The sequence below is a fragment of the Pogonomyrmex barbatus genome, unplaced genomic scaffold (genome assembly GCF_055798465.1).
Source record: "Pogonomyrmex barbatus isolate J1 unplaced genomic scaffold, ASM5579846v1 scaffold23, whole genome shotgun sequence".
In the NCBI taxonomy this organism is placed as follows: Eukaryota; Metazoa; Arthropoda; class Insecta; order Hymenoptera; family Formicidae; genus Pogonomyrmex; species Pogonomyrmex barbatus.
In genome coordinates, this window is record NW_028297120.1 from 174537 (window position 1) to 197259 (window position 22723).

The 22723-nt window shown below is 38.4% G+C and overlaps 1 protein-coding gene across 1 annotated transcript in view; it reads left to right on the forward strand.

Moving 5' to 3' along the window:
* Positions 1–2075: 2075 nt before the first annotated feature.
* so (SIX homeobox 1 protein sine oculis) overlaps positions 2076–22723 on the forward strand; it is a 30109-nt gene continuing 9461 nt past the window's right edge. Inside the window, exons 1-2 of the mRNA XM_089078453.1 lie at positions 2076–4754; positions 6037–6271. Coding sequence (XP_088934579.1) covers positions 4475–4754; positions 6037–6271 — 515 coding nt within the window. The 5' untranslated portion in view covers positions 2076–4474. The remainder of the gene's footprint in view (positions 4755–6036; positions 6272–22723) is intronic.

The window sequence follows — 22723 nt, forward strand, 5'->3', positions numbered from 1 at the left end:
GGAATAACATTAAATTAAGACAAATATTCTCATATCTAAATAAAAATATTATAATCTTATTATAATCTTTAGTCTTGATCTGATCGAATTTATATTGATGCATTATTTTTGCTCAAGTCAAGACTAAAGTATAAATAATCGTATTTATGAAGATCATATTTTTTACTTATATATATATATATATATATATATATATATATATATATATATTTAAAAATATTTGTTTCTCGATTTAAGACTCTGGATTCGTTCGGACATTAAAAAGAACACGAGGTGACGTGATGATTCTCGTGACGTTCATCACGATTTGCGTTCAGACTTGATTTAAATTTTTTTTTTGTGCGAATGAATTGCTCATCGTCGACACGTACATAGATCGAATCGTCGTGTTGATTGTCATTTTTAAGTGTGGAAACGACGATCTATGTACCGATGATGAAATCGCCGCCGCGCCGGATGCGGTCGTTACGTCGCCGACAATGTGGAACGTTATGCGCCAAGACTCGCTTGCATGTCACACGCTTAATGGAATCTGCACGATTTTACTGTAACCGTAAATTATTTTGCGCGCAACGTTTACGTCTCTCATATCGAACATGTCCCACATGTTAACTCGCCCCGTTCGAGAGAGAGAGAGAGAGAGAGAGAGAGAGAGAGAGAGAGAGAGAGAGAGAGAGAGGGCAATTCCTTCCGCGCTTGTTCGATTCTTTGCCGCACACAACGTCAAATTGCATCTCGATGCATCTTGAATGATTTATTTGACACTATTGTCTTTATTAATAAAACTGAAAATTTGTTTAGACGAATCCAATACAATAAATTAACTCTTGAATATCTGAATTATTTATATCAAGGAATACAACACACAATTAGATTGTTGTAATATGGATATAAAAAATAATTATAAAAATGTGCGGTATGCAAAATAATTTAATGTAATTTTTTTCTAAATTCAACACAAACGCCTAGATATATTCAAAAGATATTTCAATTTTTTGCAACCAATGTTGGACGTCTTTAGATATTTCCATGTTACATTACGTATTCACCATTTCGGCTTTCTCGACACTACTTATGTAGGCGTACTCGTATCGTATAAACATTAAGAGTTAACTTTTATACTTTGCGCCGTGAAAAGTGCAAATTTGATGAATGATTGAAAAACGTACGGCGATCGCAGCAAGATAACGTGCCGAGATGGGCAAAAGATGGGTTCGCCAAATGCGGAAGTGATCGGCCACAGATTGCATCGTTGCACGACGCGCTCTTGCATATCCCTGTGCTAGCGCTATAATTATGCGGCTAGACTTTAACTCCTTGCCCACGTCGCACAGGCAATTATGGCGTTCGAATTTTGCGATTGAATTCTGAAGAATGCTGAGGAACTATGAGTAATTATGACGCACGAGTTGCGACCCGCGCCATTATCGCGGTCGCTTATCGCTTGTATCGATTTGTACAGAAATATAACGATCGCTGCCATGTCCTGTGACACGTGGGCGCTAGTTGTCTTGTATCATTCGAGGTGCCCATGATAATTTCCCTTCTCGAGATATAATTGAAATCGGCGTTTCACCGGATGTCGACCGCGATCCATCTTTTATCAGGTAGCGGACGAAAATTGATCTCTTACCCTCGAGAAAAAGAGAAATAGTAGGACTGGATTTTCTCCTAAATCTGATTGTATTATTCTAGAACATCGATTTTCAATCTCGGTTTAGTCATACGATTTAATATATTGAATTATCTAATTGAGAGCCAATCTTTTTTAATAGATTAACAATTTTTAACGTCTATATACTTCAAATAAAATTTTTATGTTTTATATATATATATATTTATATATTTATATATAAATGTATATAATTATACCAAAGATTCAGTAAGAAGGTTTCAAATATTCAAAGCTTAAATAAAGAAAAGAAGATTTTTTCGGATTATCTCTCTTCTTCACACATTTTATCTACATTATATACAAAATATTGTTATATATATATATATATATATATATATATATATACCATATTATTGTATATATATAAAAACTTATCGCGCATTTCTGCATTGTTCAGTCCTAAAACAGAGAGGATTGAAATCCTTCTAATCGGCATCCACGTTAATCCAATCTCGAGATCTATGTCACTACATTTCTCTTCGTTGGGTAACGTGACACTGATTCCTCATTATGCCAGGCGGCAAGATTAATCGGTCGTATCGCGAAAAATTCGGCGACATCCGGCGACGACAGCGAGCAGACAAAGATGACAGGTGTACAGAGCATACGTATATAGCTAATTAAGCGGTCATTAGACACCGGTTCGCATACGATCGGCAACGTCTTAATTCCGTCGGTGCTTTCGCGGCAATTAATTTCGTTCGCGCTGGAAGAAAATCTCGAGACTTTCTACGTCGATATCGAATTTCCCCATACGCATATAAGATATTCATGAATCCAAACTCGACGTGCGATATTGAAAAATATAGTAGGAAAAAGAAACATAAGTTGACGTGACGTAATGATTTTTGCACTTCTTGTTTATATCGCTGAGAGGCAATTACGGTAATCGAATCGCCTATTTGCGAGATTTCCATGTAGATAGATTTTGTTATATTGCACGTAACGTTATCGATTTTACCAGTTAGTATTGCGCTTTTAGCAAATCGGTTATGTGTGGTTATTAAATTAAGTGTAATACCTAGATTGGCAATATATGGCGCGTGATATATCGAATAAACGTCAGAGACGCAAGGCAGACGTATGTGGATATCGGTGGATAGTTAGCTCATTTCTCAAACGGAATCCTCGGTGGTTAATTATGTTAGCTGATGAACGCGCGCATGGGATAACACGATTCGTGCCGATAAAACGAACTGAAATATACGACGAAATAAAATTGATGTATAGTTCCACTTAGGATCGTGTTACGCGATCGTTTAAGTTCATTAATGGTCGTTTCGAGAAATTATACAATTGTTCAAACGTCAACGATACGTCGAGTGTAATTTTACACATTAGTAATCATCCGATTTTTTTTTTTTTTTTTTTTTTTTTCACTATAAATGATAATCTTTTATTAAAACTTAATAAGAGTGCCGTGGATTTCCATACTTGAAGCTTGTCGCCAAAGTTTTTCCGCGATTTCGTAGGCTTTGCGTTACGATACATGCCGATGATACATGAAGATTTTTAATAGAAATCTATAAATATACAGGATTTTCGCTTACGGTTATCGATTCTAACGTCGTGACAGAAGGGACCACCGACTATCCGAAAATATTTCACGCGGGTATTCCAGTAAGTAATTTACGGAATTACGTATCAGGTTATTTTAATCGCTCCGAGACACAAGATTCATTTTTGCTTGCTCGCAAAAATTCAATTAATTGAAATTCGGCTGTTAATATATCAGCATAGGAGGTAGACATCCCTAATTCAATTCCTTCAAATTTCTGGAACCTTTTCCCAATTCAATATTAAATCTCCTTAATCCTCTTTTTAGCAGATCTAAATAGATTTTGTATTTTTCAAAAGTTCCGTCAAACTCATTGTTTTTCAAGGAAGATTTAATCATTTTAAGAAAGCGCCTATAAGTCAAGGGGCTTCCATTAATTTTTCAACTTTATTGATGGAACAGCTTAAAACAGACTGGTTTTGTTAACAAAAAAAAAAAAAAAATAATCGAATGTATGATAGATTTATCCCACATTTCCATAAAAGCTAGTTTTTTTCATCAAAAATGCTACGTCAAAACACGAAGCTATCTAAAAATTCCAAATGCAAACCGGTCCTATCTGAAGCTGCATCAGCTCGTTCTTTTTAAAGATAGGATCTAATAAAATAAATGTAATCAAGAGATCTGTTCAAATTAGTTTTTTGTTAAAGTTAATCTTTTCTTTATTTCGTAGATTATATTTAAATATCAGAATTAATTCGATTGTTTTCTTTTTAATTTCTTTATATAATTTTAGATCATTAGATTAGTTTTCAATATTTATCTTTAGTTTTAATAATAATTTTTACACATATATACACAATAATAAATATTTAAAGAGTTAAATTCAAAAACATACCACTTTCTTCCGAAGGACCGAAGGAAATTAAATATATTTTAATCTTTCCGACTTAAAAATTCTAAGTATGAAAAATTAAATTAAATTATATAAAATCTAGATTTTATTTTTTCATTTTAATTAATGTGCCGATGAAATCTTTGGAAGAGTGTTGCGATCTGTGTCAATCGTTACAACCTTCCATCCTCATCCTAATTCTCGCAAAATCCTCCTTTACTCGAAAACGTTCCGAAAACTGGCCTCGTTAGTCACCGGTAATTGTTCGACCTGTCTTCCTTGAACGAAACGATCGGCGGAAAGAGGCGAATATGAGACATATACAAGATACACTAGAATAAGAGGAGACCCGGGATGAGTTTTGCCGACTAACAGTGTGCCCCCCCTGTCTATCGTCTTCAAGGCGATGGTGTCGAATGTCCAGGTTCTCCAGCAGGCAGGCTCCGTGGAGAGGCTCAGCCGATTTCTATGGTCTCTGCCGGCGTGCACCAGGCTGCACCGGCACGAGAGCGTGCTCAAGGCCAAGGCGATCGTCGCCTTCCATCGCGGCCAATTCAAGGAGCTCTACAGGATCCTGGAGAGCCACACCTTCAGCCCGAACAATCATCCGAAACTGCAGGCCCTCTGGCTCAAGGCTCACTACATCGAGGCCGAGAGGCTGCGCGGGAGGCCTCTCGGTGCAGTTGGTTAGTAAACATTTTTCAAACAAATCTAATCTTTTTTCTTGAGAACGTCGAGATCGATAAACGTTACTTAAAAATGAATTCGATAAAATAAAAGTTCTTCCAATGACGTGAGTCTCTCAATTTATTTCCTAACTGACTTTAATCTACTTATTGAAAGCGTTTTTTCTATTTTCATCAACAATTCAGTTTGATAGAATATTTTTACAGAGAAATAGCTTGAGAAAGTGTATGACTTCGTTGATCTTGTCCTCACACTTAAAAACTAGTCAAGTTGATCGATGAGATATAGTTGTAGAAATATAATACGTTCGATAGCTACTCGGGAAGCAGATAAATTAATCATACAACATTCACGTAGAGTAAAGAGTCGTTGAAAGTGTAAGAGGTGTTCTGTTCTCGCAATTCCATTAAAGAATAGAGCCAACTCCAAGTGGACACGAAAAATGTGTAGGTCACATTTCTCATTAAATTAATGATATAGAAAATATATAAGACATAACAGTGTTATCATTGAAACGTTAATAATTATGTACAGTAAAGCGATTTCTTTATAATTTTACGTGTTTTAATAATTTATTTATGAAACAATGAAACAATGAGCTTATCCGATCCTCGACTATATAGACTATATAGACTACTGTTTTGTCGATTAAACCAACTTAACTTGAACAACATCGGCGACTGACGTTTATCTTGCTATTTTACGCATGCTGCCGCATTTATTTTCGCGCGGGGTGATTAATAACAACGCGCGCGATTTCGACACCGACAGCCACACGGACGGACGAAGTGATTATCGCACGCACGATACGAGCTTGACGAGCTGATGATATAAACTTGGCTCTACTTTACTACGCTCGATCTTATTCGCGAGCGGCGCGCGCGAAGCCGACGGCGACGACGACAATGTCACCGCCGGTTGCTCGTCCCAGAAACCAACTCCAACTCCTCCCCTCCCTCCCCACCCCTAAAAAGATAGATCAAAGCGTGTCGCTCTTGAGAGACTACGAGGAGAAGAGCTAAGAGGATCGAAGTGCGCTGCTTCCTCTTCCGTTTTTCCTGGCATCGCGAATCTACGCTCGCGAATGCAAATTTTCACTCGTCCGGGTGAATGTTTATCTTGGAGGCTTCGAAAATGTGCGTATTTAAAGACACGAGTAAACTCGCGTGGTGGTATTCTCAAGGTGGTATTCGCAAAACTGTTTAAAAATGCGCGTTCTCCCGAAGGCGTTCTATCAACGTCCCCGCACTCATCCGGAGGGATTCGTCCTTTATTTCGCAGGCAAGTACCGAGTGCGACGTAAGTTTCCGCTACCGCGCACGATCTGGGACGGCGAGGAGACGTCTTACTGCTTCAAGGAGAAGTCCAGGAGCGTCCTGAGGGATTGGTACGCCACCAATCCGTATCCGTCGCCGCGCGAGAAGCGAGAATTGGCGGAGAGCACCGGCCTCACGACCACGCAGGTCAGCAACTGGTTCAAAAATCGGAGGCAGAGAGACCGCGCCGCCGAGCATAGGTGAGTCTTTGACACCGGAAACTCTTTCCGCTTGGTTAATTACGTAAATTGAATTGTCATATCGGGACGTGAGAGAGAGAGAGAGAGAGAGAGAGAGAGACGCGTCTCGACATTGAATCGAAAAGTAGAAAGAAATTTTGTTTTAACCAAACGTATTTTATTTTAACAAAATATTGTTTGGAATAGATACAATTAATATACATTAAAGTTTAATAAATAATTCAAAAGTGATAATAATGAAAAGTGAAATCTAGTTATGTCAGGAAATGAACAACGTCGTCCCAACGTCAAATTGGGTCAAACGGGGAAAGGGATCGGGCTTTCTCCGTTATATTCTTCTATATTTCTCTATGAAAATCAAATTATGCTAAATTGTGCTAAAATAGATTATACAGAAAAATATGTAAAACCGTAATACGACAGGAAATATAACGGGGACACATAGCGTATACCGAGCGTATGTAACACGAGGCTAACGCGCGATTAGAATATTAGATATTAATAAACATCGCGACGAATAATAATCCGTTTTATTTAGCTTGACTTCGTCAGGCGGATAATATCTGGCGGCGTTCTTACGCGTCCGACGGCACGCAGATGTAGAACTGACGGACGTTAGCGTCCGGAATTTTCGTCCCTCGCGGATAGAAGCGCGCGCGGCCCGTACGAGTCCCGTGTTGTTTGGAAGGTCGTTGCTCTACATCCGATTTTAGAAACGAGCGGAGGCCCCATAACTATGTACGTAACGCGATGCCTTCCGCCGCGTAGCATCGAGAGCATCGTGTCGCATGCGTGCATACACGGCTCTCGTGCCGTCCTCCTCTTCGCCGAGCGAGCGAGCAAAGCGGATAATAAATAAATAACTACCAGCTGGGCCATCTGGGCCATGTTGACAGAGAGTCGATCTCTTGCGGAATTTTTTTTCTCGCGAAACCTACCACCTTACGGCGAAATGGCAAAGTGTCGTTTTGATAAGCGGAAAGTACGCCGTGATATATCTTCCTCCTTGATCGATCGATTAGACCGGATGTGAATCCATCGCATAGAAATTATCTTTGAATATCAAGCTATATTTTTTTTAGTTTAGGCAAATGTGAGATCATTATTTATTTCTGACGATAGAACCCGTGTTTCTTTATAGATAAAAATACTACATTTATTGTACTGTAAAACGGAAAGTTATATTTTTTAATGGATTAAATTGAAGTACAATATTAATAAGACAATTATACATAACATAATATTGGAGTTGCTAGTTCTTTTGAGCGATTTAAAGTGGATTATTATATTTCGGAAAAATCCGAAAGAACAAAATTATTATATATTATATTATTATATATATTATTATTATTATATATATTATTCGTGAAATATGAACACGCAAATTCGATTCGAACAGTTGAACGGGCACGGATATACAATATTTGTGATGATATTAGGGTGATTCGGAAGCACAGATGCTTTGCAGGGTTTCCTGTAATTAATATACGGTGAATGATGCCATACACGTATATTCGCAAAGCCATCGGAGTATGGGTTTGTAAAACCCATACTCATAAATATGGATGCCTACAGGATTGTATTCTTGAATACGGACTTTGCTCTGGAATTAAATCTTGTATCAATATCAAATGACCAGTTTAATTTATATAAATTTTTGTCAGTTACACACACACACACACACACACACACACACGCGCGCGCGCGCGCGCGCGCGCAATTATATTTTTTTAATAAATTATATTTTCGCGAACCACTTATTTTTTGCAAAAATGCATCGTTTAAATTATGATTCGAAATTGATGGAACCTCTTAAGTTCAAGTATCGACTTTCAAGTTTTTAAAAAAGATAAATTTCATGTTATCTCACAATATCTGAAGTTAGAATTGAACTTGATGATGTCGTCGATCAATATTAAATCGTCATTCTGCTTGATCCACGAACGCGTCGCTTTGAGGCGGATGCGTTAATTCGCGAACACCTCGTAGATATACGCATCTCTGACCTCCTGTTTCTGCCCATGGGAATACACAGAAGCCATAAGAAATTCGATATCTTCCCCGTGGCACGATGTGTACTGTGTACTGGTCCCGTCACGATGGTGCTTCCCACTTCCTCCCTCGCGAGAAGACTCCGTGACCACGATTCGCATGGATCAGTCGGATCTATTTATCCTTCGATAAAGACACTCCTCGCTGACGCTTCTGCTGATGTGCAGTCAGCAGAAAACTTGAAACTTAAATATTTTGTTTGATGATCCGTCAACGACGGATTTTATTTCCAAGTAAGGGGGATGATAATTTTTAATAAAATACATTCGCCAAAATGTGCGAAAATAATTAATTATTGTTATTTGCTTTTGGCTTATACAGAAATAAATTTATAAAAATTATTTGCGAAACAAAAGAAGCCTTAACTATTTCGACTATACTGGAATTGTGCACGTATTGTGCAACAAATTGTGATTAGCTTTACTTGTGCTTATTTGTCATCAAAAAACTAATTTGCGTGAGACAGAATTACTAGAAATGTAAATAAAATTGTGTAAAATTGTGATTTGGTTTAATTAAAGACAGATTTTGCAAATCTTGCTCTCGACAAATCTCGACAGTCCACTTTTTTAAATTAATATAATTGATTATTCTGAAGTAAAATTATTCGTTTCAGAAACTGGAATAGGAAATTTTGATGAATACTTAAAATTATCGATTCTTGAAATCTTTATACTTAAATGCATATATATGATTCCACTTGATTCCAGAAAGTAAGAGAATGTAAGAGAATACCATTTATGATAATGTTTATAATAACGAAATAGATAACGTATGTTTGAGAGTTAAAAGACCGTAATTATTTAATTATTTAACGCGCAGTTGGAAATTAAGTCGAGCTCACGTATGCAGGGGCGGCGTTCGATCGAGCCCCTCGGGACAGGGGCGTCTCGTGGGCGTTTGCAACAGACAAAAAACATCAAATACGGGGACCGTGGTTCCCTCCTGGGAGCTTTTATCGAGCGATTTAACTACCTCGTTTCGATACGATATAAAGCGCACGCTCAACGAAGAGCAGACTGCCTGTCAAAAAAAGACGAATTTGAAGAGATAATGAATGATTTATCCATACTTTTTAACATATTTACTGTCGAGTGATAACCGACGGAAGTTGCGATTAAACTCCGCAATGTAATAAGAATTAAAGAAACGAAAATAATAATAAAGCAGTAATAAATGATACACGATGCCTGCGATGATAATTATAATAATTACGGTGAATTATCAACATTAGATTACAATCAAATTTTCAATGATTTACCACTTCTTTTTTTTTTTACAAGCCGTTTATCGCGCGCAATTACAACGAGGAATATCCGCACGGCAATTTATGTAGAAAGATAACGATTGCGCGCGCTCTCGAATCGTAATGGCCGAATTAATTGATATCGGCCGGCCGGCCGGCCGGCCGGCCGTAATTATCGACACACGCCCAGAGCGCGCCGTATCCAGAGAGAGCGGAAGTATATAAGATCCAAATCGCGCGAAAGATAAGGCCGATCTAAACAGGGTGGATTCTCGAAACGCCCGTAATATCCCGTACACGCTTAATCCTCTCGCAAGGGCACTCTCCCGCCCGTAACGAACTTTAAACAATGAGACGTCGATCGAGATAAATCTCCCCCCCCCCCCCCGCGCCCCGTACTCCGTACTCGACTCCGGGCGCGACTGTTTTGCATTCCGAAAAAAATCGGGGCCGGTCTCGATAAGGGGTGGAGAGGGTGGACTTCCCCGGCCGTAATCAGCGTTAGATTGTTTGCGCCGGTCGCGCAGATACAAAGTCGTCAGCATCCAGCCACGCCAAAGTGCATCAGCTGCACTTTGAAAAACGCACGAGGCACGACCACGACGAAGATGAGGGCGAGAAGGAGGAGAAGGAGGAGGAGCGGGGGGAAGGAGGGGGGGGGGGAAGGTTGAGGAAGAGGACAACGCAGACGACGCGGTGCGTCATTACAATTGCATCGCTGCCGACGATAACGGAACCGCTGTCGCTGTTCCCGGTACGCGGTGTCCGGTGACGGTGAAACGTGCGTGTATCGCCCAAACGCGAGATAACGCGCCGTGATGCTGATTAAGATGATCGGCAGCGGCGTCGGATAATCCGCCTCTCTCGCTGCTCCACGCGCGCGCGTTCCCCTCCCCCTCCCCCGCCCCCCCCCCCCCGCCGCCGCGTCGCTTCTCGAAATTTTCCGACGTGCGTGCCGGTGTCGCGTTGCGCACCGTGAGGGAGAAGAGCTACTTTAGTCCTCGCTGGAAGATCGCTCTCCGGCCATTAAGACTAAAAATAATATAAATAATATCTGACAATGGAGAGTGGCATAAGCGTCTCATAAGCCGCGGTATGCACGCGGCTCGTACACTTCGCGAGTAGGAAGTCGCGATTGTCATAATTGATGTAAACCTCGGAAGCGAGTTGACACAGCGTATGCACAGCGCAATTGGCAAATTTTGTAAATGTTAAACGAACGGCATTGTATCTCCTTTAAATGAAAATTATACCTTTCTCGAGCGACATGGGACATCGAGTGGCGCGTCGATGATGATTTTCTCGCCGCGGATATAAAAAAAAAAAAAGGAATACACCTAGTAATCGGCCCCGTATTGCTCTCGAAGATTTGTAAAACATCGGTCAGTCGGCCCGGCTTTTTTTCGAATATCGATTCTATTGCTCGGCTTGAAAAATAAATACCGCGTGTTTCGTATCGCGATCTTTTCTCCACTTCGCGCCTGTGTGCGCCGTACGCATTTAAAACGCGTCGATTTCGATCATCGTCGAAAACGACAAACAATAGAGGGGCAGAGAGAGAGAAGAGCGGAAAGAGGCCGGGTATATGGACGCCGGTGCATCCGCGCGAGTGCATTGTGCCTTCATTCTTCGCAGTCAAAAATAAACTCCCGACCGCACGCGCTGGGCTCGCTGTATATTTTTTTTTGTTCTCTCTCTCTCTCTCTCTCTCTTCCTCTCTCTTTCTCTTTGCGAGAGCGATCGCGCTTGTACGGTGCTTAAAACGTCTTTATTATCGTCGCGTTAGTCCTGCAGTTAGAAAGAGTCGCGACATAGCAATCTCCAAAGGGACTCCGCTCCGCAAACGATGAACTAAGAAAGAGAGAGAGAGAGAGAGAGAGAGAGAGAGAGAGCGCAACATCGCGGAGCCGGAAATAAAGATCAAGGTTTGGATATCCCATGAAGGTTCACGCCGAAGGTTCTCCAACCGACTTATCGTTCCTCAAATTTATTATTCTTCAGCCGAATGATTTAATCAAGTATCTTATCGGCATTCGAAACGAGGAGGTACTCAAGATAGGAAAAAGCATAGTAAAAATCAGAATTTCTGAGAATGGCTTTATTTCCATTTCTAATCTATAAATTTTATAAAATGAGAATTGATTATAAATTACAGACATTATATTATCGTAATCCACGTAACGCCAGAATTTTAAACAATTTATATATATATATATATATATATATATATATATATATATATATGGATCTTAAAATATAAAAATTAAGACTGCAGAAACAGCTTTACAGAAACGGTATGATAAACGGTATGATAGAAAGAGACAGCGCAATCGCTTCTACGGCAAGTTTGTCGTTCGCCAGCTTTCTCGATGGATCGAAGGGCTATATCACGCTGGCAGAAGCCAGTAATGGCTTCGTCGTTGTTCTCCAGTGTCAACAAAACATTGCTAATGTACCAACCCTCGAACCCTCGCCCTCGCCCTCGCCCTCGCCCTCGCCCTCGCCCTCGCCCTCGCCCTCGCCTTCATCCCCGCTCTCCCCCTTTCACTCGATAGTGCGGAAAGAAAAATGGGAGGGAGAGGACATAGAAGGGTCGTTATTTCCAGCCGGCCGACAATCTTATCCCATGTGATCGATTTGTTGTTAAAATTTAAGTCGTCTCTCCCGGACCGATTTAATCGATGACTCTCGTCGGCGTTGACCTCGATTCGATCGATCGATCGCGTTATAAAATATAGAAATTTCATGAAATAGATTTACGTTCCTACGTGTCGCCCGGAGATTATCGGCGCGATTAATTTTATACGATTGTTCTCGTATATAATATAATTAATATAATTTGTCAACTGTCAAACGTACTTCCCTTTTGGTATTATATACATACATGAGACTCGATATACTTTTTATTGCATTAATTATAAGGTGTGCGCTACTTTTGAAATTATTTTTTCGAACTTTTTATTATTCTATAAATCCGACAAGTTTATTTGCGAATTGGAGAACGGATTTCTGTATAAAAAAAAAACGATAATACGTTTATTACGAATTAATAATTAAAACTGTAAACATCATCTCCATATGATCGCTCGGAAACTACTGGCAGTAAGATTAACGTCTCTCTCTCATTTGTCGGCCGTCAGAGATTGTCCACTTTAGATTAGATTAGATTAGGGACGGACGTTTTATTCGCGCCGCATAAGCGAAACAGTCACGCGGGAGAGAAGGCGCTCGGCTGCTCACCGCGTTTGTTTGTGGCGACGTTTTATCGGACGACGTGTGCGGGTTCCTCTGACGTTTTCTACGAATCGGACTCCGATGATCCGCCGTATCACCATCGTAAAATTCTACGCGTGAACAAAGAAGCGCGGCACAATGGATCAACCCAAATATATTTTAAAAATGACAACTGGCGCGAAACAGTACGAAACTAGACTCAATTGGAATAATTGTGGATAATTGAGATATTATAAATATGACGTTGAAGTAGTTTTTGATGGAATTTAATATAATTTCTGTCCGGAACTTTATTGTCTTTCTATCAAATATCTTTGCAACACTCTCTTTCGTATGAGATGTTTAATTTTTCAATTAATTTTTCTAAATAAAATTGCGTATGTATATATTCACGAAGACAATTGATAGTCATTACTTTCTGAGCACTTCCCTAATTTGTAAAAATATATTTTTATAGAATAAATATGAAAATTAAAATATGTCAATTATATTATAAAAAAAAACAAATATAAATGTATATTTTTTTCTTAATATTAAATATTTGACTAAAACACACAAATATGACCAAATAATGACTATTAAATCTTTGAAAAATATAAAAATTTTACATCTATCATACTTATTTTACTGAGTTCTATATAATAGACTGACCTTATCACGATAAAAAATTAGACGAATTAAAAATAAAATAAAATTTAAAATTTCTGTGCGTAAAAGATATTTTTAGTGTAAAACTTTTAAAAGCATTTTGTTACTATAATAATAATAATGACGGGTAAAAAGATTAAGTTTCAGTAACCCCGATGCATTTACTGCGTAATGGTGTAAAAATACATATCTATAACGTCAAACTTTTTGCAAAGTTACGCAGTAATACGAAATAAAAATGGAATTTGATACACAATTACGATTTTATGTTTAATATAATATATTTTTCATCTGATTGAACAATACACATGTATTTTTTATTCAACCTTTTATGAATATTAAATATTAAATTTTCAATCATTAGTACTTGCAAAATATTGCGAAATATAAAATTTAACAAACAGAATTTCCCTATTATTACGCTTTTATTAATCTTATAATTAATTCGTCTTACCTCTATTTTGCTACCTACACCTATTAACATTTTAAAGTGATCTTCGAGAATATTATTTGATCGCGCAAATATTCGGCGGCTAAATATAAGATATTTGTAATACATTTATAATATAATGTCTGTCATTTATAATATATTTTTGATCTGCGAGACGGGGAAAGTAAGTGCGGCGCTTCATACTTCATCAAATTTTAGCGAGACAAGTTCATTTATTCGATTATTCGACGGTTGATTAACTGCGCGTATCGATTCGCGGAGAAGGGGGGGGGGTTAAAAATAATCGAAGTGACGGGTTTTCTGGAAGGGACAGTGTACTTTCGCCGGATGTGAAATGAGACAGATGGGGGAGTCAGCATCGAGAGGGCGGTAACGATCCGGGGGGAGGGGGTGGTCGGTAAGGGTTAGAGAGACAGGGGTGGCTGCGCCAATATTGACTCCTTCTGAAAAGCAGAGACTCGTCGGTGACACAAAGAGGGTGGCGCTACTTTACCTCGCCCTTCGTACACCCGGTACGCCCTACGTAGGTACTTTCGACATGGCGTCTGACTGGCTAACTCCGACGACTGTCGCATCTGTCGTTGTTAATCGCTCAAAATATTAACAAAAAAATTTTCTTATTTCTTTAAAATGGTTAAATAAATGTGTATATTAGATAGTGAAATAATGACACGGTTCTTCAAGAAAAAAAGAAAAAAAACATTATTTAATATCGCATCTAAATCTGACTTTAGTAGTCAGTGACGTAATTGTGTAAAAATTATTTACATCAAATTATTTTAAGTAAGTCCACCTTTCCTTCGCATCAATAGATAATGCGTGATTAAAATTAATCCTTTTATTCTATATTTTAGATAATTGATCTTTCAATATTAGATTTTATAGTGCATGTAATATTTTTATTCTATATTTTATTCTATATTTTAGATAATTGATCTTTCAATATTAGATTTTATAATGCACGTAATAATTAAAATGTGATATATATGACTTATTAGATTAATATAAATGCCTCCTATTTTATACTAAATATGCTATATACTAACGTGATATAGTATTTCAAATGTCTAACCTACATCCAACATATTTGACGGTATATTACAGTCCATTTGTTCTTTTCTTTCTTCTTATTTCTTCATAACATTTCGTTCGCGTATATTACATATTAGCGAGCGTCTGAATTTCGATAGAAATAACGTTTGTTATTAAATCGCCGGGTTATATGAATTATTAGCAAATACCTCGACGGGAGATCGATGGCATGCATCATCGTGCGTGACCGAAGGCGCATTCTACGATCGCACTCGCCTTTTCGCGAATGACGCGAGCGAATTTCCGCGTGCGAATAAAGATGCTTTCGGGTCAAGCGGAAGGAGACACTCGTTCAAATCGTAGCGTCGACGTGGCCCCGAAATAGCCGCGAATACTGGTACCATTCCCTGGTTTACGGTTACAGCGGGCACGGTGTCTGGGCAGCGCGCTGCCCGTGTCTGTAACCAGAGAACTCGACTTCAACGCCGTGTGTCGTAGTACGCCACCGCTGCCGTATCCGCTTCCAAGTCCTGGGGACTCTAAATGTCAAATCTTTCACGTTAATTAATCCACTAAATCGCATTATGTCGTAATTAAGGCGATGAATTAAACGACGGATTATCGTAAAAGCTCGCATCTCTGCGATTCCCTGAAACGCAGAGAGAGAGAGAGAGAGAGAGAGAGAGAGAGAGAGGGGGGTACTCGATTTTTATCTTTTTTTTTTTTGATTACAGAAAATATTTATTTTATTGATTATATTGGAGTTTTGTATTTTGAAGATAATAGACTTATTAAAGTTGATAAAGATGATATTATTTTCGAAGCCTTTGCAAATTCACGTGACCAGGATTTTCTGGTTGCAATAATTGTCAGAATGCTACTCGGCCTAAATCCGCCGCAGTCACGCAGTTCGTTTATATTTCTGCATCGAGAGCGCGTTCGGCCTCGTGCGTTGTGCAACCAGACAAGTCTCGAAAAACCGCGCGAGAGAAGCAAGACAGACGCGCTGAAGGAAATCGTGCAGACGTCGAGCGATTTTCCGCGACGGCACGTCACTTCCGCGTCATATTCGTATGCGGGAATTGGGCGCGGCTCAACCTCGTCAAGGTCGTAGTGTCTCTTGACTTATACAATTCTCATAAAAGCATATTTAAACCTTGTATTGACGAAAAATATTATATATATATATATATATATATATATATACGTCTGCTGCACTTTTAGATAAAATTTCTAAATGACTGAAGTCTATATGTCTCTTATTTCTATATGTTTTATTTCTATCTCTATAAAAAAATCCAGAAAACAATTTTTGACAAAATATTTTTATTGTATATTATTATTTACTAACATAATCCGTATTAACTTTTAATTATTCTACAAATCTGTTTTATTTAGAAACATCGTATATAATTTTTTTACATCTTTTTTTAGTTTTTTTCACAGATTACTTTATATTTTATAATTTTATGTTTTTATAAAATATAAAATAATCATTTATATTCAATTTATATAAAATCTTACACATTATTTTATATTTTAAAAATTGTTTCGATTTCAGCACAGAATTTTTTTAAAAAAGTGCTGTGTTGATAAGAGAACAAATTTTGACGTAAGCTGATATATCTCGCAAACTTTCTACCTACATTATTGTAATATATTCTTAGTTATTACACTTCGAGTATTTTTCGGTTCGACACTTTGCCCATCCCGAAGACATCAACGTGAAAGTACTCGCTATCCACCGCCATGTGTGCCTCCGCGCGAGCTTCCTTTAGGGATCCCGTGTATGTACCGGGCACACTCGCACGCGCGTTGCATTCTGGGAATGCGTGCATGAATGAATGCCCCTCTGTCTCCCCCCCACGATACCGAACAAGAAGAAGAGGAAAAGACGAGAGATCGCGGGGGGAGGTACGAAGAGGGGGGGGGGGGAAGAGCCGCTCGAGCGGCTCGTTCTTTTTCAACGAGCAACGGGGACGAGGCGGGCCCTTTCGGCCCTTACGTGCCCACATGTGGACCCTTCCCGCGAGCTGTCAGATTTGACGTGGTCTTCTTCAAAGCGGTTTTCACGAAGCGGGGCCCCCCCTATCCCGCCTTTTTTTCGTTCCCAAAAATGGCTGGGGACGATCCAACATGGTTGTGCCCGCCTTTTCTCTATCTCTTTCTTTCGTACTCTCGTGTGTTTTTCCTTTTTCTTTTTCATCGGCGAAAGGGCGGTCGGAGGAACATTGCGCATTCAGTGGCGCCTTTCAATCTCAGACGAGTCCTTTGTGATGGTTTGCGGTTGGGCGTTCATCCTCTTCGATCGGCGCGCGAGCGTTCTTTGGTCTATAAAGTATGGGGGACCAACCAAATAATCGACCAATTTAAGATACATTTTCCATTTGAAATATATATAAAATAATATATATATATATATATATATAAAATTGTAAATTTAAATAATTCTAAGCTTTGTTCTTTTTTTCTTTGCTTTAAGAATTTCGATAAAATGTCGACCATTAGTCACTATGGGCCAACACACTATGGTATCCAAGATTTTTTTTCGGGAAGAGAGTTTTATCAATTTTATTAACATAGCAATTTTTGCGTTAATGAATTTTGATATTTTAGAGTCTAATATATCATCTTTTCTGATTTTGAATAAAAAAAATATTAGATTTTATAAATCATAATTCTATCTTTAACTTTTTTTAAATTTCAAGGAGAATTGAATTCTCTCTAGATATGCTCAAATTAATTACATTTAAGAATTAAAAATATTTTATTACGGATTGACAGCTTGAAGTTTTAATTTAATGGAACATTTTAATATTTAATAATATATAACTCCAAATAATAATTCCAAATTATTAATTAACTCTTCATCGAGGAAAAATTGATTTGTTCTATATGCATCTTTTAGATTCATTATCATGATTTTCAATCTTGCGGATTGCGAGTTGAGAGCTTCGAATTAAGAAACTTTCCTTTCACATATATATATTAACTTTTTATTTACATATTCACATTTGTATTGTATATTCACATTTGTATTGTAGAAAAAATAATCTTCACACGGTGAAGACTTAAAAATAGAAGCCCAAAAATGAAGAAGTCTTCCGTTCCTTTTTCTCTGGCTTTCCTTCCCGAATACCGAGAGTCTCGCAGGGGATATTTCGAAGGTCAAGGACTCGCGCTGGGTGTCCCCCTTTTCGATGCTTCTTCCGGGATTAAAATCCGTTTCACGCGTTCGACCCGATAAAAAAGGCGCGGTGTACGCCGACGAGACGATGACAGAAAGATCCGTCCGCTTGTGCGACGACACGCCCGCGGTATACCGAAAACTATCGGCAGCTTTGGCGGATTAATCCGGATTAAAGAGTCTCGAAACACCGAAAGCGTTTTAACGCCGCGGCGCGCGACTGCCGAGTGTGAGGACGCGTCTCTCCTACCTGCGTAGATCTCGTCGATCTCGCCGTAAATAACGACGCATCTCTGATAGATCTATGGAAAACGGCAAGCTGGCCCGGCCACCGAGAGCCACGAGGCCACCACGCTCGCCTCTCGGTGGCGTATCCAAATGGGAAAAAAAGAAACGGGGGGAGGGGGGGGGGGGTGTACGGGCATTCATTTTTATCAAAGTCTTCGTGTGAGGATTGCTTCTCACACTTCGTGCGAAGATTGTTTCCTCTAGCACGAACGCGAACGAATCTTCGCTCTAAGACGCGATCACGTATTCGAAATATATACACGGAAAGAACGCTTTTGTTGGCAAATCTAAAAATTTGATACTAGATACAGATATGAAAACTGATTTTGTTTGGGCCTTCAAAATTATTATATACGATGTTCAAATTGATTGTTAGAAGATCAAACATTTATTTTCGCAGTATTATCATTATATTTAAGTGTTCTACAAAATAATTTTGATTTTGGGCCAACAAAATTATTTTCAGATCTGTATGTATCTGGTCAAATTTTTAGATTTGCCAGCAAAAGTGTTCTTTCCGTGTAGATATTACAAATTCATATATATATAAATTTATGTACGAATGTGTAATATATATTTTGCAATTGAATAAAGATGTATGCAAGGTGTGAACTTTATGTTATTTATAAGATATGAATTTATATAAAACTTTTTATTATTCATATTTAGACTTTTAAATTGCACTTTTTAAATGTCATTTTATATATATATATATTTTTTTTTTTAAGAGAAATGTTTAATATTAAGAAAGAAGAATAATGTAATAAAGAAATAAAGAATAGAATAATTTTTGTTAAGAAAAATTGATTTCAAGCTATTTGTTTATATAACGATTTAAATGAAACGCTCTCTCTCTCTCTCTTTTTCTTTTTTTTTTTTATACAAATTGTATAACATTACAATATATAGGACATAACGTTTCTGTCTCGATTACTCAAAGGAATAAATAAATTATGAACATCGTTACGCGCGCATCGCATTGTCCTGCACTCACAAAGCAGTTGTCGGTGCCAGAATCAAACGCTTATTGCTGTCATTTATCAGAATTTATGAGTTATCTATTATCGCAAGATAAACATGCCGCGCCGCTGTACTCGTGCAAAACTGGCACAGTCTCTCGGTGCGCGTATTAATTCTTGAATCGAATTTAGGCGGACCTCGGACTCGCGCGTACGACAATTGGCATGAAAACGTAGATTCTCTGGCACATCGTCGGAGGAAATTCCTCCGTCGAATTGTGTCAAATCACGAACAAATAAAATGACGTGACGCGCCATTCATTATCGGAATAATTACCAGCGCGTCAGTGAGCATCGCCATAATTCTTCTCCGTATATTCTGTTTACTCCTCGAAACTTTACCACTCGAAAATTTTCTGAAGAGAAATATTTTATTACTCTTTACGATTGAATCGTGAAACGCATGAGTCAAGATATACGACTCTTTATAGTTATAAATATTTATTGATTTTCATGAGTCGAAAATATTTTTTTTTTTTTTTTTTTGGATCTTACGTGATTCGGTAAGTTTAACAATCTGCCACGAAAGGAATATAAATTTTCATTTTCGACGTGACTATTTTAATTTTTTTAAAACGAACGAGACAGTTGAATCTTGATCGTCAAATCAATTTTTGTTTCGAAAAGATCTCGACTTTTACGCTCACATGTTGCGATAAAAAATTCCAATGATTATGGCTCAAAGCGTGCTTAGGCATAGATAATAGCGAGTCAGCCGAAATTGCATCGGGTTGATTCTTGGATTTTCTTGCGCCGATGAATTTTCCGCGGATAATCCCGTATCCGTTGCACGCGCGCGAGAAATTCGCTCGGACGTTTCACAGGACCCGGGATCCCGCAGGTAAAGGGAGACGAGAGCCATAGTTTACAAACAGAGGCTCGTACGATGTGTACACGGTGCGCTGCACCCTCATTATTTTAGGCCGTGGAAATTCTCCTTTCCTATCTGCTTATGGAATCAGCTGCCAGTAACTTCCTCAACCGGGCCTCACCTGCCGGGAAGAGTGGACGGACCTTCAGAAAATCCATAGAATCTCGGGAAAATCCGCCGTTTTTTTTCCTCGAGGTCCCTCCCGGACCGACAAACGAGTCAGCCGATTTTCAATTTGCTCTACGGGCCCCGGAGTTTGCCTTTCTGCCTTCTTCAGTGAGTTAAGTAATCCCGAGGGCGAAACTGGCGGTCTTTTCGAGGGCGGCGAGGTTGCGTCGGGTTTTTGGAATGCGAAAAATAAATTCAACAGTTACATAGAGAAATACCAAATTAAACGATCTGCGATTATGCGATCTCCAGAAGGAATTCCCTCTCCCTCCCTCTCGCACCCTCTCTCTCTCTCTCTCTCTCTCTCTCTCTCTCTCTCTCTCTCTCTCTCTCTCTCTCTCTCTCTCTCTCTCTCTCTCTCTTTCTCTCCGCTTGTTAATTTCCTATTTACATGCCATTCTTTAAAATATGCGAGTTTCTATTCACCGGGGTGCTCTTAACTGCATGGAAAAGTGCAGGGAGAAAAGGAGATGTCAGAAAAAGAGAACTCGTTAAGGAATCTTCGTTCGCACTCTGACCCCGCAAACTCGTTTCCAGAGGACGATATCGCACGCAGGCTGGAATAAAGTGCGCGACATCGCAGGGGCGACGGAGCCGATATAATCCGATTTTACGAGGAAGGCCCCGGGGCACGGAAAGAAAGACAGTAAGAAAGAGAGAGAGAGAGAGAGAGAGAGAGAGAGAGAGAGAGAGAGGGAAGGGGAAGGGAGATGCTATCCGGCCCCGTGCCGGTCCCAGGCGATATAAACTTAGACGCGAATTAGCGGTACTGCGATAGCATCTCATTTCGAGGCGAGCATGCGATCAGGAATTTATCGAGAAATTAAATTAGGAATTATGCTAATATCCCCCTTCCCCATCGCCCTATATAGACGGCACCTCACCCGGAGTCGACCGCCGTGAATGAGCGGCAGCGACGGCGGCGTCGCGTTTCCCCGGTTATTTATGCGTTATTTGCGCCATCCAATTAAAGGCACCTTTCGCAAGACTGCTCTCGTATGGCGTGCAACGTAATTTGCTGGATCGACATCGCATTATTCTCGGATCGTTCCCAGCATTTTCGGGAGATGTGGATTCAAAGCGAACTTTTTTTTTTAATTTAAATGCAACACCGTATTAAAATCAATTTGTTTATCATTACAGTAAATTGAACGACGGATTTTTTTGTATCTGTAAAAAAATATACACAAAAAGATTGTTTTGAATCGGGACGAATATTTTCGTATGTAAGCAAGAATAATTATAATTATAATTATAATTTTCTTAAAAATTTTAATCTTGATTTGATTGAATTTTGCATTGACATATTACCTTTGCTCAGCTCAAGATTAAAAATCTTTTATATAAAGATTATAATATTCTTGTTTATATATATGAGATTATCAATCTATATTCGCATCAATACAAATTCAATTAAATCAAGATGAAAATTCTCTAAGAAGGTTACAATATTAAATTACAATAGAAAATTTTAGTCTTGATTTTTTTTTATATATGAGTATATATAGTCTCTATCGAAGGCTAATTTTTTCCGTGTAGATGATTCAGGCAATTAATGAAACTAAAATAGTGGCAATAAATGTTACCTAATTTAAATAATTCAAATTTGCTTAAAAAGATAAATTTGCTTATGTGTTTTCAATGATATAGCTGAAACTCATTGATCCTAATTTTATTTTATACGCGCCGGTCGACGTGTGAAAGATAACGGCGAAGGCGCGGCTAGTTTTATTAATCGGCTGGTCCGTATATAAATAAGGTTTACTTCGAAATTCCATGATGGTCACCGAGATCGATTCGTCTCCACTTTTCGTGGAGACAACAGCGACTCACGTAGGACCATCCGCAGATAGAATCTCTTCGCATTCCTAACATTTTTTATAATCCTTGACGTTGATCTCCACGTGGACGACGTGAGCATGAACAGAATGATCAAAGTGAAAAACTGGCTTATTTAAATTTTATTCAATATGATATATTAAAAAACGAAAATGGCGAACTGTGAAATATTTTATAAAATGTATATTATATGATCATATAACGTCAATACATTATACTATAATACACAAAATTTATGATATAAATATTAAAATTGCAAATTTATTTCTGTTATTTTATATAGATAATATATTTTATTAATCATATAATATTTTCAATTAAAAATCCTTGAAATTGATCGACGCTTTAATATTTTGTGACTTCACGACTGCTTTTACAAAATACGCGATTGAATTTAGTACATTTATTAGTTATAAA